This window comes from Talpa europaea, assembly GCF_964194135.1.
Source record: "Talpa europaea genome assembly, chromosome: 15".
Classification (NCBI taxonomy): Eukaryota; Metazoa; Chordata; class Mammalia; order Eulipotyphla; family Talpidae; genus Talpa; species Talpa europaea.
This window is the reverse complement of record NC_140083.1, coordinates 73,855,981-73,872,319: the sequence shown is the minus strand read 5'-3', so window position 1 is coordinate 73,872,319 and position 16,339 is coordinate 73,855,981. Positions and strand designations below refer to the sequence as shown.

At 46.9% G+C, this 16,339-nt stretch overlaps 1 protein-coding gene across 1 annotated transcript in view; it reads right to left on the bottom strand.

The window, feature by feature from the left end:
• B4GALNT3 (beta-1,4-N-acetyl-galactosaminyltransferase 3) overlaps positions 1-16,339 on the bottom strand; it is a gene marked incomplete at both ends in the record, with an annotated part of 85,054 nt that overhangs the window by 21,375 nt on the left and 47,340 nt on the right. The window contains 2 exons of the mRNA XM_084255389.1: positions 2,782-2,859; positions 3,834-3,937. Of these exons, the coding sequence (XP_084111515.1) occupies positions 2,782-2,859; positions 3,834-3,937 (182 nt within the window). The remainder of the gene's footprint in view (positions 1-2,781; positions 2,860-3,833; positions 3,938-16,339) is intronic.

Here is a 16,339-nt window from a genome sequence, read left to right as displayed (position 1 = left end):
ATTTTGGTAAGTACACTGGTATATTGACTGGTAAGTGAATAAAATGAATAAAATTGAGGTCTGTTGATTGGTGGGATTTTCTAATTAATGGGTTGTCATAAGTTTCTGGGTGCAGTTACCCTGTGAAGCCCAGCCCTGCTGCCAGCTACTCTGCTCAGTCTCTGTAGTCACTTCTACACACCTCGTAGAAGACTCGAGGCTGTTGTGCTGACCTCTGGCCTCAGAGCAGCCAGCCACATCTTGGCGTAGGGAGATGTCAAAGAAGAGACCAGCATCAGCTTGATATTCTGTTCTTGCTCGCTCAGCCTCAGAGCAGGCTAAGTACTAGCTTTCTACCTTGAAAAGTGAGCAAGTTAACCCCTCTCTGAGGCATTACCTGAAAAGGGGGACCTATCAATACGATCTGACAGCTCCCCACCGCTAGTAGATGCTCAATAAATGACATATGTCATAAGCCTGAGCATTTCCTGCTGAAACTGAAGGCAAAGGGCAGAGACAAGTGACAGGGTGGGGAAAAGGCCCAGCATGAGCTGGAATGACTGCAGCTGTGTGACTGCATTCTGGCTGCTCAAACTCCAGGGCCTTGTTTTCCTTGTCAAAAAATGAGGTTGGATCAGTGGTTCCCTGAAGATTCGGGAAGACTAAAATGAGGATTTCTTTTTTTTTAAAGATTTATTTATTTATTCCTATAAGCACTGGGTACAGTCAGAAGCGCGGGAGGGCAAGAGAATTCACCAGAGCCAGAGCGGAGAGAACAGGCAGAGTGAGGAAGTACACTGCTGAGGGGAGCAGCGGGCGGCAGGAGAGGTCTGTGCGCCATGTGGGACCCTCACCAGGTGACCGGGGATCGCACTGGTGCTGCAGAGGCTGCGGGCAGCTTCGCAACCCAGCGCTCAGCCACTGCGCCCCGGGGAGGCCCCTAAAATGAGGATTTTGTAGGCTTCTTTTAATGTTAAAAAAGTCAGTGGAAATCAGCCATCTATCACCAAGACCATACGCATGTCTTAAAAAGTTAAACTTTTACTCACTATGTACCACTTGTTCACTATTTTTTGTGTTTACATATATATATATATCTAATCTTGAGTGGGGAAAAAAACTAGGGGAATGAATGATTAATAAATGCAGAATGCTATGTAGTTAGAATCTTTTGAAACAACTGAGCAAGAAAAATGATCCCAACTGTGGTCCAGTTGAGAAGGCTGGCTCATTGGACCAGTGGTCCAGAAGGCACCTTCTTTTCAGAATACTGTCTGGCGGGGCGGGGCCTAACCACCTGATGATGTCACCTAGTGCAGGCCGCCAGCATAGTAATCCATCCTCTCTAGGGACTTTAAACAGAGGCAGTTTCACGGTGTGGATGACTTAACAGCACATCTAGCATAATACTGACTCCTTCAGTCCTGCCCACAGCAAATGGGGAGTTGGAAAGAAAATCACCAGGCTACAAAGGTCAATCGTGATAGAGACTGGCTGGCCAGTACCACCCAGCCAAGAAAAGTAACCCATATCCACAGGCTTCGGGAACTAAATGCGAGGCTGTAACAAGTTGCAAAATAAATTTTGAAGTGTCACCCCTGAAACACCATGCTACTGTGGAGTCTTTGCATAAACATGTAATGAAGGTAGTTTTTTGTGTGCTTCACAGTTTCTCCATCAAAGGAAAATCATCTGTCAAAACTATATTAATATAAGGTATTGGATGATTATGACAACTTTTATTCCCATGCATAACTGTTTGCTCTAAAACTTTTCTAAAGCATTTTCCTAGTGCATATTCCTGGAACTCTAGTTTCATAGAGAGTTAATAGATAGTTCGTGGCAAAAACGCATTTCAGGAGGTGAAAAAGTATGACATGTGCTAAGTTAAACCAAGTCAGATTGCTGGGAAACTTCTTAGAGCTTCTCGTGTGCTGATGTGTCTAAGAAGTAGCTATAGTATACAGTTTTTAAATCTTACTTACACAATAGATTCTTACCTTCCTGGAATCTTTTATAGGACTTAATGGTGCAAGAAAAAATTTGGGGAAGCCTATTTTTAAGACTGTGGGTGGGTAAATAGGAAAGTCCTGTAATTTTTCTGAGCCTTCTTTTTTTTTTCACCTACAAGCTGAGGCCAATAATCCCATCATACAGGGTAAGGGGAGAGATAAAACACAGGGCCTGGGGCACGGTAGACCCACAGCAAATGTTACTTTTTCCAAAGGAAGAGAACTGACTGGGCCATTTTTATTATTTAGGTGAAAATTCTTTTTTTTTTTTTTAAATAATAAATTTTATTTTTATATTCCCCCATACAATTGCAAATGCCCCATTCTGACCCCAATCCTTCCCCTCCCGCCCCCCACCCCCCAAAAAGTGTCTCTGGTTCATAGTTTTTTGTTGATTTTGATTTTCACTTTCTTATATTCATTTTCCTGGTCCCTTATTTAAGTTTTCTAGATTCCTGCTATGAGTGAGACCATCCGGTATTTTTCTTTTTGGCTTATTTCGCTGAGCATGATCCCTTCCAGCGCCATCCATGTTGCTGCAAATGGCATGTGTTTATCTTTTTTGAATGCTGAGTAATATTCCATGGTGTATATGCACCTCATCTTCTTGATCCAGTCATCTATTTTTGGGCATTTGGGTTGTTTCCAAAGCTTAGCTATTGTAAACAGTGCTTAGGTGAAAATTCTTAATAACAACCATGAAAGGAAAATCTTCTGTGGTCTCTGAAATAATCTGTAAAAACCATTTTTTTTTAACCATCTCAAAGAACAAGAGCAGAGAGCCCCTTACCTCTGAGAGCCAGGGCACAGGCTTGTTCCACTTCAAGTAGCTGTTGTTAGCGCCCCCACCTTGCTCCAGGCTTTGGTCCTGGCCAAAGAGAGACGCAAAGAGAGAAGAGTGAACTAGGAGGGAATTCAAGGGGACAGAACAGGATTCAGGGGTCCCTGAAATTCCTGTGAGGAAGCAGAGGGTGAGGAAACCCAGTCCCTGCCCCCAAGAAGCTTATTCACTGGCAGGACACACCCTTTGGGTCATCTCACGCTATCCCCCAGGAATACGCCTGCTTACTGTTTCATCAGTGTGGGCTCCTGAGCTGCCTTTACCTTCCTGAACTTTCCCATATGGGAAAAAAATTTTTTTTTTCTAATTAAAACAGCATCTCCTGAGAGCAGGGGCCTTGACTCACTCTTCCTCTATTTCCCCCCAGGGCTCTGCCCAGATTTGTTACTCACTTGTACTAACAAGTGGGAGCCCCATGGGGACACCCCAGCCCTTCCCTACAGCGCAGGTCTATGAGATGAGTTAGGTTCCGGTCCAACCTTGGAGATGCATGTCTGTTCTAGGCTCAGAGGCTCAACCTTTGGGTTCCAGATTGAACTGGACCCTAGTTTCCCTAATGCTTACCCAGTCCTCACCCTGCCTCCCTCTGGACCACTGGCCCAAGAAACACTACAGGGAAAACACTCCATTACAGATCCGTACCTCAAGGCTTTCCCTGTCTACCTCATCATCTCTGACACTAGGGAGCAATCATCTAGAATTGTCACTCAAGTACCAGTCCAGTCCCCGTGGCAGCAAGAAGTGGAACATGCTGGTGCTGCCTCAAGCCCACAGCTACCATTAGAGGTGGAGGCAGGCGCCTGGAGACAAGGGCTTTGAGACAAAAACTTCAAGGAGGGCAGGATGGACATCTCTGCCCACCCTGCTAGGACATCCTGTGATGCCTGACTCCAATTCTGGGGACTCTTTCTCCTCTGCCTCTCTTAGCACAGAGAAGTGGGGGTTTCCCTTGGGGTCTAATCCCCTTGTAAGGGGATGGGATGGCCTTGCTCTCAATATACCTTAAGGCCCAGTCCTTGGGCGCGGTAGAACTGGATATTTGGATCAACTGCTGGAATGTTCCTGTTGGCCAGAGCCTTGGCCAGTTCTCTCCAGCTGCCATATCCTATGGAGGGAAAAAACACAATACGAAGATTCAAAAATCTATAAAATTGGGAGTAATAATAGCGGAAAGCACCTTCCCTCTGTTGCTTCTCACCCTTCTTCATACAGTAGGTATGAAATCTACGTGTGTTTGATGGGGTGGGGGAATGCTGGGAGATAGTTTTGACCTTGGCCAAGGTCAACAGGGCAGAGAGAGAGGATATGAGCTCATATCCAATTAGAATTTGCTGTCTTCCATAAATCAGAGGACCCAGGTCAGATGGCAATGGAGCTTTGCCCTCCCACTGGTAACCCACTCCAGGTTGATTCTGCCCAGTTGCTCTTGAGGCTGATATCTCCCAAAGCTCCCTGAGGGTAAACAGCTATGAAAGGTAGTAGAACTCAGCTTCCCAAGACAGTTCCCTTTCCTCCACACCCAGGGAGACAGCAGGGTTGTCTAAGCATTGAGGTGGAACTGCCCAGCATTATCATTGAGTCTCTGGAGGGAACCAGAGCCAGGGGAGGCAAGAAAGGACGGGTCCAGGGCTTGTATCTGTCAAACAAATTGATAAACTGTTGGAGATCTAAGAAGTAAGATTCAGGGCCTTGCTGTGCCTGGATTGATCTGGAGGCTGTTTGACGGCTGTCTGCATGCTGAAGGCTTTGGGCTTGGCTGACTGATACATGTTCAGGAAGACTCAGAGTTGCTCCATGGGGAGTGGTGGAAGACAGGAACTTGGATGTAAGTATGCATTCACAACCAGAGAAAGTCAAGAGCTGTGTTGAGGGTGAGGGTAGGGGAGTCAGAGTTCACTGGTCAGCGCTGTCATTCATGGGGGGCAGAGCCTCCAACGCATCAAGGAGACCTTATAAGGATGACTGTGAATCCGATACATTGGAATACATGAAAGCAATCCAGATTGGCCATCAATGGGTATTGTAGACCAGTAAGAGCCAGCAGGACCTTTCAATATCAGCTAGTTCTCACTTCAGATGCACAGAATGGGCCCAGCTGGTCAAATGACTTATCTAGACTTGTTCAGGAAATTGCCACAAGGCTAAGACTAGAATCTAAGCATTCAGATGATTTCCACTGAAATCTCTAACTGCTCCTTTAGCTGTTCCCAGATACTATGGAGGGCCTTGCACAAAAGGAGTTAGACTGGCAACACTGACCACTGGGGGCCAGTAGCTGGCTGAAAACAGAAGTGTTCCAGGAACTGGCATGCAAGAACCAAGAGCCACGGAAGGCCAACCAGACACACAGGAACACAAGCCACAAACACGGGCCCGCAGATGGCCGACGTCAGTATTTTGCAGGACTGAGTGAGTATTTATATAATTGACTTAGGAAAGAGGTTGCTTTTCTTATAGCTACATTTAAGTGGCTCTTTTTTAAAAAAAAAAAAAAAGATTTATTTATTTATTCATACAAGAGCTGGGGTACAGGCCAGAGGTGCAGGGGGTGAGAGGATTCACCAGAATCAGAGTGGGGTCCAGGACAGGCAGACTGACTGAAATACACTGCTGAGGGGAGCAGCAGGTGGGACAGGAGGGGTCTGCTGTGCCATGTGGGAATCTCCCTGGCTGGCTGGGGATCAAACTCATGCTGCAGAGGCTGTGGATTGCTTGATAGCGCTGTGCTTAACCCCTTGCGCCACCAGGGAGGCCCTAAGTGGCTCTTTATGTTTACTAAGCATTGCACGGGCATGATCTCATTTAAGCCTTCAGGGATCCTTATGGGATAGGACAGGTCTGATTACCCCCATTTTGCAGATGGGGAAAGAGGAGCTGAGAGTTTACAGTCACAGAATTAGTTGTTTCAAAACCAGGATCAGGGGCTTCCCTGGTGGCACAGGGGTTAAGACGCAACCTATGAAGCAATCCGCAGCCTCTGCAGCACGGGTTCGATTCCCGGCTGGCCAGGGAGAAGCCCACATGGCGGGACCTCTCCTATCTCGCCTGCTGCTCCCCTCAGCAGTGTACTTCAGTCTGTCTGCCTGTTCTGTTCCCCACTCTGTCTCTGGTGAATCCTCTTACCCCCCACATCTCTGGCTGTACCCCAAATCTTGTATAAAAATAAATAAATCTTTAAAAAAACCAGGATCAGACAGGGAGCCTCTTTGTCTCAAGCCAGTGTCTTCTCATTTCACCTACATTTTCTCCTGTGGGCACGTTTTTGGCACATACTCTGAGAAGGCCCAGGGGCAGAGGTCTCAGCTGAGGATTTGTGCCTTTGGGTTCCTGCACAGGTATTAAATCTGGCTTGTGTTATGTTTATAGGGACTTCTGAGGTTTATCCCTCTGCCATCAAGGTCTCTCCTGTTTCCATGGCTGGATGGCTGGTAATCAGGAACAGGTCAGACAAGTTCAGTGCTGGGGGACCTTCTAAGGAAGCAGGATTCTGAGACCAGTGAAGTGGGGTAAGGGCATGGGAGAGAGAGAGGAATAAAAGGAAGCATGCTGTCAGACCTAAACCCGATGTTTCTGGATGAGCTCAGGGGCAAGATGCTTGCTCATCTGTTAATCCCAATACAGACACATCTTGGCTCCCTTCCCAAGCCCAAGCACTGCTGGCTAGTGGATGGGGGACTCAGGTGCCCGGGTGACAAATGAGTCACAATGAGTGGTAGAGGGAGGGGCAGGCCTTGCTTCTGACTCCGAGTGATTAGGTCATATCTCTTGACGTACGTTTTATGACTAAAGTCCATCTACTTCTAGAAATAATTGTAAGTAATTAATAAAGATGTTTTTTGCCCCATCCATGGGAGTTACACTACCTCCCAGATGCACCTTGATGCTCATAGACTGATTTCCATCAACACCCAAATTCTTTGACTCTTGGAAGTCACACCAAAAGTGAGACAACTTACCCCAAGGTCACAGAACTGTCATTGCGGGTCTTCAGCACACCTTGTCCTGGCATTTGCTGGAAAGTGATAAAGACTCTCTTTGACCAAATTTTTAGACAGGCTTTCTGCTGAGCCCTCTTTTTGACTAGATCTTGTCCTTGCATGCTATCTTTAGCTTGCCTAGCCCCAGTTTTCGGATGAATCCTGTTAAGTCTCTCTCTCTCTTTTTTTTAAATATTTATTTATTTATTTATACAAGCACTGGGTACAGTCAGAAGCACGGGATGATGAGAGAATTCACCAGAGTCAGAGCGGGGAGCAGAGCAGGCAGAAGGACCGAAGTACACTGCTGAGGGGAGCAGCGGGCGGCAGGAGAGGGCTGCGCGCCATGTAGGACCCTCCTCCGGTGGCCGGGGAGCAGCCAGGGATCGAACTGGCGCTGCAGAGGCTGCGGGCAGCTTCGCAACCCAGCGCTCAATCGCTGCGCCACCGGGGAGTCCCTCCTGTTAAGTCTCTTAAGCAAGAATTCCCACCTTGATGTTTAAGTCCTGGGCCTACTTAAGCCAGACTACTGTTAGGTCACTTCAGTAAGACTGTCCTTACCCTTGATGTTCTCGGTAATTTTCCATCCCCTGACCCCCGGCTCTGCTTGCTAGCTATAAATCCCTAGCTGCCTGCTTCATTCCCCATTGAGCTCAGCTGTACTGGTTTCTTTCCAATATTGCAATAGACAGAATACAATGTCTTTACTTCCTTCAACGAGTGAAAAGAAGGCAAAAAGTGGCTCTGTCAATGACCAAGGACAAACCCACTAGGTGAGGGATAGGATTTGGGGGGGAATCTGTAAATTAAACCTGCCCCAGGTCACAGCTGAGTCTGGATGGCTTTGAGATGCTTGGAAACAAAATCATCAACTACCCAACCTTTGGTAATTTAAGGAGCAGGAAATTCCCTTTGCAGACTTCACAATGCAGAAGAAAGACAAGCAAGGTTTTGGAGTCAGAAGGATCTAATGTGTATCTACGCTTAAACAGCTGCTGCTCAAACAGGTCATTTAACCTCTTTCTCCATCTGCGTGGTGGGGAGAAAAACACCTACCCCCTAGGACTGCTGTGAGGACTGAATCCAGTGGCCAGACCCTGCGTGGTGGCTCACTCGGTCAGCATTTGATGAGTAGTCCTTCCCCTAACAATTTCTGGAGGTTCCAAGTTGGGAGTCAGAATTTTGTAAAGTGCAAATGGCCGGTAACTCACTCTCTGTGTTTTCTCCACGCTTTACTAATCAAAGAAGTGCAGACTGTGGGCCAGCAGTGGCTGGGTGACAGCAAAGCAACAGCTAACACTTCCTCTGTGTCCCTGCCCATCACCATCATGCCTCTCAGCTAACAGTCACTGAGTGCCAGCTAGGCATCAGGCATTACACTGGGCATTCATTCCTCTTCTTCACCTGCCTTGTCTCAGTACTAACCCTGCCAGTGGATACCCAGGCATTGCTTAGCCCCCTGGGGGGAATCTGGAGCTGAAGAATGTGCTGATACAACCAGTGACACTTACCATTGCCCTCTGCTAAGAAACCTCCTCCTGCTCCTGACCAGACCTCTCCTCCCAGAGTGCCAGCTGCCAGGGTTGTTTCTTCTGCAACAGGTGTCACATTTGTGCCAGGAGACAGACACCCTGATCTCAGGTGACAGATAAGGCATCACCAGGGGCCTCACATTCTGCCCTCCCAAATGGGCTATTAAATTCTCCATCAGCGGGAACTTTGCCAACATCCCTGCTCTGTGCCACGTGGACTCTGCAAAGTCCTGAAGATGATCATTTGAGCTCTTTGGTAAAATACATATCCTTCAATACTTTTTTTTTTTAATTAGAGTCATCCACACATTATCTCACTGCATCCTTACAAACCTCTTTGAGAGTAACTGTCAGCCATTTTACAGATGAAGAAACAAAAACAGAGAGGTGAAGCCATCAGTTCCAGGCACATAAGTAGTTAACATATTGCCTTGTATTGCTTTATTATTAATCACAATGTGGCAGATCTGGAATTTGCATTCATGTCTCCTGAACTTTAGACTGATTCTTTTGCCAATATGTGGTGTGGTCAACAGGAAATGTTCACCAGGAAGAAAGAAGTTCCTTGTTCCTCAGGCAGACTTGGGATAGCTTTGGAAGGTATAGCTGACAGGACTTGCTGATGGATTGGATATGGGGAGGAGAGTCAAAAACGACTGGGAGATTTCTGACCTGGGAGTGAGAAGGTTGGAGTCAGCATTTATCAAGATGAGGAGTCGAGGAGAAGAGTCAACAGAAAAGACAGGACTGGGGCAATGCCTGAAAGAAAAGTGGATGCACTGGGGGTGGCGGCAGGAGTGGAGGTGGTGGCAGAGGTGCATCCAGCAGGCAGAGACAACGAAATTTCTGAAGCTCCCTTTTCAATCTGAGTGAGGAGTCTGCAGGAAAAGCTTAGCACTTTTCTCAAACTAAAACACACTTTGCAGGAGAGAAAGGAATGACCCTTCCACAGCAGCAGGAAGGCAAGGTTGAAGGAGGAGCTAAGAAGGCAGGACCCAAAGGATGGTGAATATAGACAATGTGCTAAGAAGCCCAGGGTCTGTACAGAGAAAAGATGATGAAACCCCAAGAAGCTGAACGGAGACAAAGCCCTTGTCCCTCTAGCGAACAAGAGGTTGTCCAGGGAACAGAGGGCCATAACACCCAGGGCACAATTCCACAACTGCCAAAACCCAGCACTGAGTTCTGTGATGAATAAGTGGGAACTGTGGCTCTGACCTTAGAGTGCACTCGACAGCCAGTCACACACTGGCTTAAGAAAGTTGTTCTGGCCAGAGGTCAGCAAGGCCTGATTGCCATGAGAAACCTAAGATGGCACAGAAAGTCAGAGATGAAACCAGGGACGATCACCTGGGAGGGAGCCTCCAGGGCAAACCCACAACTCCAAAGGCAGAGACAGGGCTGTGAGACTTAACCTCTCCTCCCCAGTCCACTACACCCCAGGGAACTTGATGCAAGAGAAATGATTATTGGGACCTCCCTGGTGGCACAAGGAGTTAAGATGCAACAAAGTATCCGCAGCCACTGCAGCACGAGTTCAATCCCTGGCCAGGGAGGTGACCCACAAGGTGCAGCAGACTTCTCCTGACTCACCCGCTGCTCCCCTCAGCAGTGTATTTCAGTCGATCTGCCTGTTCTGTTCCCTACTGTGTCTCTGGTGAATCCTCTCACCTCCCACACTTCTGGCCTGTACCCTGGTTCTTGTAAGCATAAATAAATAAATCTTTTTTAAAAAAGGGAGAGAAATGATTATTAATGTAACCATGACCATTAACATTTATTTGGGGCATTTATGCAAATATATGTGTATGTGTATTAAGTGAAATACAGGTTATTTTACTTAATACGACAACTCTACAGGAAAACAAGACTAAAAATCTACTATGCTTAAAATCTACAACGGTTAAAATTGACTGAAAATCACAAAGGAGCCAGTGAGCGACAGGAGCCAGTATTTGAACTGAGGACAAAAGCCTGTGTCCTTAATTCCATTAGCCTCTATTTCAACCCACAAGAATTCTTGTACACCTCTACCATCACCTTCATTATCACCCAGTGTCAGACATCATTTAGTCACTGGTTGATCCTCTCCCAACCCTCTCCCTAATTACCTCCCACTTCCCCACCCACACCTGCTACACACACACACACACACACATACACGCATGCATGCAAACATGTCTTTACTCTCTAATTTGGCTACTAACATCTTTCCAAATAAGTCAAAGAAGATCAAGAGGGAGAGTGAGAATCCAAATAGTTTCCCAAGGTGCTGGAAACCTGGGCTTTGAAGCATCTGAGCACAGGCCTGCTATGGTCCCTTCTCAACATGAAGGTAAACCACCAAGCTGTGTGTATGCGTGTGTGTGTGTGTGTGTGTGTGTGTGTGTGTGAGAGAGAGAGAGAGAGAGAGAGCAGGAGTTGGCCCTGAGGATTAGCAATGGTTTGCTCAGCTCCATCTCCCTCCTTCCCTCCCCCAACCCCACCCCCTCAGAGCACAGGTGTGGGAAGGGCAGGGAGCAGGAGAGAGATGGGTCCCCTCCCCAAGTCTTTCCAGTACCTCTTTGATGAACACACAGATAAGGGCTGCCCGGATGAGCCTCTTCCCCAGCACCTGCCAAGATGCTGCTGCTCAGTGCCGGACTCAGGAACAAGAACAGCCAGTGGTGGCCCCAGCAGCCTGCCAAGGAGCACCTGAGCTCTGTCATGGCCGTGGCTGCAGCAGGCCGAGGCTTGCCAGCGAGGCGCAAGGGACTGTACCCACCGCCCTGATGGCTGCCACCTAATGGGGCCCAAATGAAGGCATCAGAGCTGTGCCAGGTGTGTGTTTGTGAATTTTGGGCCTGCTTTTTCAGCACATCCTGCTCACCCAAACATCCAGACTCAAGCCTAAAACTTCAAGGGGCTAAGTGAGGAGAGGCGCTACTCTGGGGCATTCTGTCTGCACCCAGCCCAGCGGCTTCCACTCCCTAAGCTATGGATCTGCTCAGCAAAGGACCCAGAAGGCTTGGCCAGGCCCTCTGGCACTTCCAGGACATTGTCATCATCACCATCCTTGTTACAAAAAACGAAGACCAACAAACAAAAGAGTCCCACAACACTTACAGTCCCATTTGCCAGTCAGTGTTATGAAAGGACAAGGAAGGCCGCAGATGCTGCTTTGCCCAAAGGGCATTTTGACTGAAGACCCTGATGAAACAGGAAGTTTTGGGGAAATGTAGAGTGTCACAGTGTCCAGGATTTCTAAAACAGGCCCAAGCCCCCTGCGGAGGGCTTGCAGTTCCTTTCATTTCAACTTGTGTGTGTGCCCCCATCCACACCTGTGCCCACGTGCAGGGTACCCACAAGACAGTTCTGTTTTATGCACACAGACAGGCACGCATCAGACAGCTGGGCCAACTGGGTGCTCCCCATGCCATGATGCTTAATGATTCTGCAGACTTGTTGGAAGCTCGGGCAAAATGCTCTGCCAACACGTTCTGGGATACAATTTATCCCAGCATTCAGGAGAAGCAACACAGATGCCAGGAAAAGCCAGATTCCATAAGATGGCAAGGGACAAGTTTCAGTGGAGCTATCACCAGGACTCACCTGAGGATCTGACATTGGCCAGGGAAGCTCAGAAGTGAGTCAAGCCATTGTGGGGCAACAGCCTAGCAGCTAGTCAAAGCCAGTCTCTTCCTTCCACTTCTTCTCAGGTGGAAGGAGACAGTGGAACCCCAAGATCCCAGAGAGTGTCCTTCCCAAATGGTGGATTTGGCTCTGCCCTCTTCTTGAGGGAGAGGAGTGGCTTCCTGTTACAGTTCTTAGAGGAACCTCAGGTGTTTCTGTAACAGAAGATGTTAAAGAAAGAAAAAGGAGAAACCAGAAGGAAAAAACAAAATAAGCAAATGAAGACTTGAGGGGAGAATGAAGATGAACAGAGTTTATGGAATGTAGCTTGGAAAAAAAGACGAGAGAGCGTCATCCATCTGGCCGGTGAGACAAGAGGGGAAAAGTGGCAAATATTTGATAATAACCATGTGGATTATGGAGAGACAAGCCTTGCGTAGCGACTACAGCAAAAGGACCTTTGGCGGGGAACGGCACTGTTTACAAAGCCCTCCTCCATACAGTAACCCCGGTAACAGATGAAAGCATGTGCATTTTACAGCCCCAAACCACAAAGGCTAACGTGCATTTGCCCAGCCAGTGTGCTACGCCTGTGCACTTGCTCATCTTCAAACAATCCCTTCAAGGATCAATATTGTTCCCATTTTACAGATGTGAAAATTGGGCAGTTGGGAGGGTGTGTATCTGCCCAAGACCTCACGCCTCTAGGTAACACAGCTGAGATTTTCAAACTTGACTCATTTTTTAAAAAAATTCTTAAGTAACTTACACAAACCCTTTTGTTTGTAGAATGAAAAAAAAAAAAAAAAACAAAAAACCAACAATGAGACCCAAGGGAAGCAGGAAGAGAGAGCGACCCTGAGTCCAAGAAAGTGTGCTAGGGCCACACAGGCATCAGGTTTGGGATCAGAAGCCGTGGAGCCAGTCTCTGGGCCCTCTCTCCACCTGAAACAATAATGGGACAATGACTTCTCTTAAAACAATTCTTTTCAGGCTTCTCGCTGAGTCCCTTCTCTTTTCTGCCTAGGCTTGAAAACAAATAAGATGCATTATCTGATCTGAAAGGCTGCCAGCTGCTAGCCTTGTGAGGTCTGATGAGGCTGGTTTGCCAAAGCCAAGCTGAGGTTGTTCTAACCTGTTTTGGGAAGGAGAGGTGATGAATAGGAGAGGGAAAGCATGCATGACAGCTACTGCTCTCCAAGAGGAGTTTGGGGGGTTCTGCTTTCCCCCTCCCCACAAAGTATCATTTAATGGAACCTCAAGGGTTAGGCCACACAAGAGACAGAGGTTTGCCCCTTCCCTAAGTCAAGCATCCCGCCACAATCTTGCTGACATTTTATATCTTGCATATTCTTCGTGGTGTTCTTATGTTTTTCCCAATCCCATGAGTCATGGGACACTGAAGGGGACACAGAGTCGCTGAAGGGGACACAGAGACCACATATACGTTGTGGATCTGACGTCACAGGTAAGTCAGGTGACAGGGTCAGGTGACAGCCTTAACATAGTGCTCTCCCCTGGCTGCTGGAGTTAAGTGGATTATGGGGAGTATGTCTGGGGAGGACACTATCTGAACCCAATCTAGAAAAGGATTGAAATTTTGATAGCACTGTGATGGTAGGAATGAGACCTTGCTCGTTATTCTATCCCCACTACAGAAATCAGTTGGAGTGAGCAGTTTTAACACATCCCAGTTTCTGAGAAGGGTTACCAGGGCCTGATTTTATGTTGCCATTGTGCGAATCAGGCATCAGATGCAAGTGGAGAGAATGAACAAGGAGGGTTTACGAGAGGGCTGGGGTGTTCATCATCATAAAACTTATGAGTGTGTTCAGAACTCAAGTCTAGGTTAGGGACTAAATGAACTGACAGACACCAGTTCTGCCACTCTGAGAAGTTACCAACCACCTGAAGACTGTCTCCATACCCAGTGGGCATTCAGATAGCACAGTTGTCAAAGTCACAACCCGGAGATTCCTCTAAGGAAGCTTTGTTTAGGGCATTCTATCTTTTCAATATTTAATACCTAGATTTATATGTGTGGTCAAATAAAATTAACATAAAATTTACCATCTTAACCACTTTCTTTTTTAAAAAAGATTTATTTTATTTATTTATGCATATAAGAGCTGGGGTATAGGCCAGAGGAACGGGAGTGGGGGTGGTGAGAAGATTCACCAGAGACAGAGTGGGGAGCAGAAGAGGCAGACTGACTAATTGTACACCTGATTGGGACCAGTGGGTGAAACAGGAGAAATCTGCTGTGTCAGCTCCCTGGCCAGGGATCGAACTTGTGCTGCAGTGGCTGCCAACAGCTTCTAGTGCTGAGACTTAACCCCTTGCGCCATTAGGGAGGCCCATCTTAGCCACTTTCAAGTGCATAGCTCAGTAGTATTAAATGCATTCACATTATGGTACAAACAACAATCTGTCCAATCTCCAGAACTTTCCATCTTCCAATATTCAAACTCTAGACCATTAAACAGAACACTCCATTCTTCCCTCTCCAGTCCCCCAAAACCTCCATTTTACTTTCCATCTCTATGACTGTAACTATGCTAGATACCACACATAAATAGAAGCTATTTGGCTCTTTTTTTCTGGCTTATTTCACTTAGCATAACGTTTTCAAAGTTCCTCCAGCACATGTCAGAATGTCCTTCCTCATCAAGGTTGAACCAATTTCTATTATATGTGTGGACCACATTTAGTTCATTTGTTCATCTGTCAATAGATTGGGTTGTTGCCACCTTTTGACTATTGTGAATAATGCTTCTAAGCACATGGATAAGTTCAAAGCTCAAGTCCCTGCCTTCTTGTCTTTTGGTAGGGAGCATCCTCTTAAAACGGCCAAAACACTTTATGCATTCATCTAGAGATAAAAGGCAGGAAGGCCAGGGGGCCAGGCTGGCAGAGACACAGTAGCAAACCTCCCATTCAACTGAGAATGTGGGAAGTCTGGGCAGGCTGCAGTGGGCAGAAGTGGTGAATAGGACTAGGCTGGAGCAATCCCAGCCAACATGGGGAAGAACAGAATTTCTGAGTGGGCCCAGGGCAGGCCCATGCCCAGGCATAGCGATGCCCTATTTCTCTAGCCTGTGTGAAAATTAGGGGTCTCAACAGAGCCCAGCTTCACAGAGACATTGAGGTACCTGGGTCCCTAGGAACTCCAGCTCAATCCACTCACTCACTGTTGGTTACCCAACCTCAATGAGATAGGTGCACAAACTTAAAGTAAACATGTAGAACCTTCTCAAGCAACCTGACATCACTTCAACATCAGCACAGGACAATGGGATCACCTCATTGAACACAACATGGACCATTTTGGATGTTTTAAATTCTGACGGTGAGTCCCACATGGTAAAGCTGCACACTGCTCAGATGTAGTATGACTGCATCAGTCAATGATAGACTTTGCACTAAAAACAAAGACTGGAAAAACGGGATCTTCTTTATTCCTCTTAGCATCTGGGCTGGTCCCTCCTCCTTCCTTCCTTCCCTCCCTCTCTTCCTTCCAAACTTAGGCAGCCAGTCAATAATTCAGTTCCAAACTCCTCAGTGTGTCTGCCCAGAGTACAAATCTCCAACAAAGAAAGTATGAATGGCCCCAGCTTGATGCCCTACGGGAAAGACTAGGGTGTACTGTAGAGAATGATGGTGAAATCCCAGAGCTCCATTAGAATAGGTGGGGGGAGGTGACAGGCTCATCATAGGGATGTTTTGAATCCTCCATGTGAAAATAGCTTAACTCTGAATAATTGTTGTCCCTAAAATTGGGACTCGTCAGAATCACTATATTTTTAAAGCAGGGGCATATTCAATGCAGATGGAGCTGAAAGTATTGAAGACACTCAGGCCTAGAGTTATTTCTACGATACTGGAGAGACTTTGCAGGCTATGTGGAAGATGGGAGACTTGATTATTTAGAACAGTCTTGAGAAAAGTAAGTTCCAGACTCGTGCAGATAAGCAAAGTTCAAAACACATTTTTGCAAAGATAAGGTAAAACAATCACGTGTCACTGTCTTTGAAAGTGATATATCATCATTTCATTTTAACTTTGGTTAAAAATATTGAAGAATTGTTTAAGTCCAAGAGAACTCAGAAATCATCATTTGAGCCCAATATTCTACATATTAGGAAACAGAAGACTTGAAGTTTGGGGTCACAGCAGTCACAACATGACAAAGCAAATTAGAAGCGGAACCAAAACCCAGGTCTCCCCTCTTCTGGTTCAGGACTCTTCAGATCCCATCACTAACCAGCTAATGTATGAAGCTGTTGCCAGGTTGTGAGTGTGATGACAGATGTCCAGCAAAGCCAGGAGCAGGAAGGCAGCATTCTGTGATTTAGAATCAGGGGCTGGAGAATAGTCCCTCCTGCA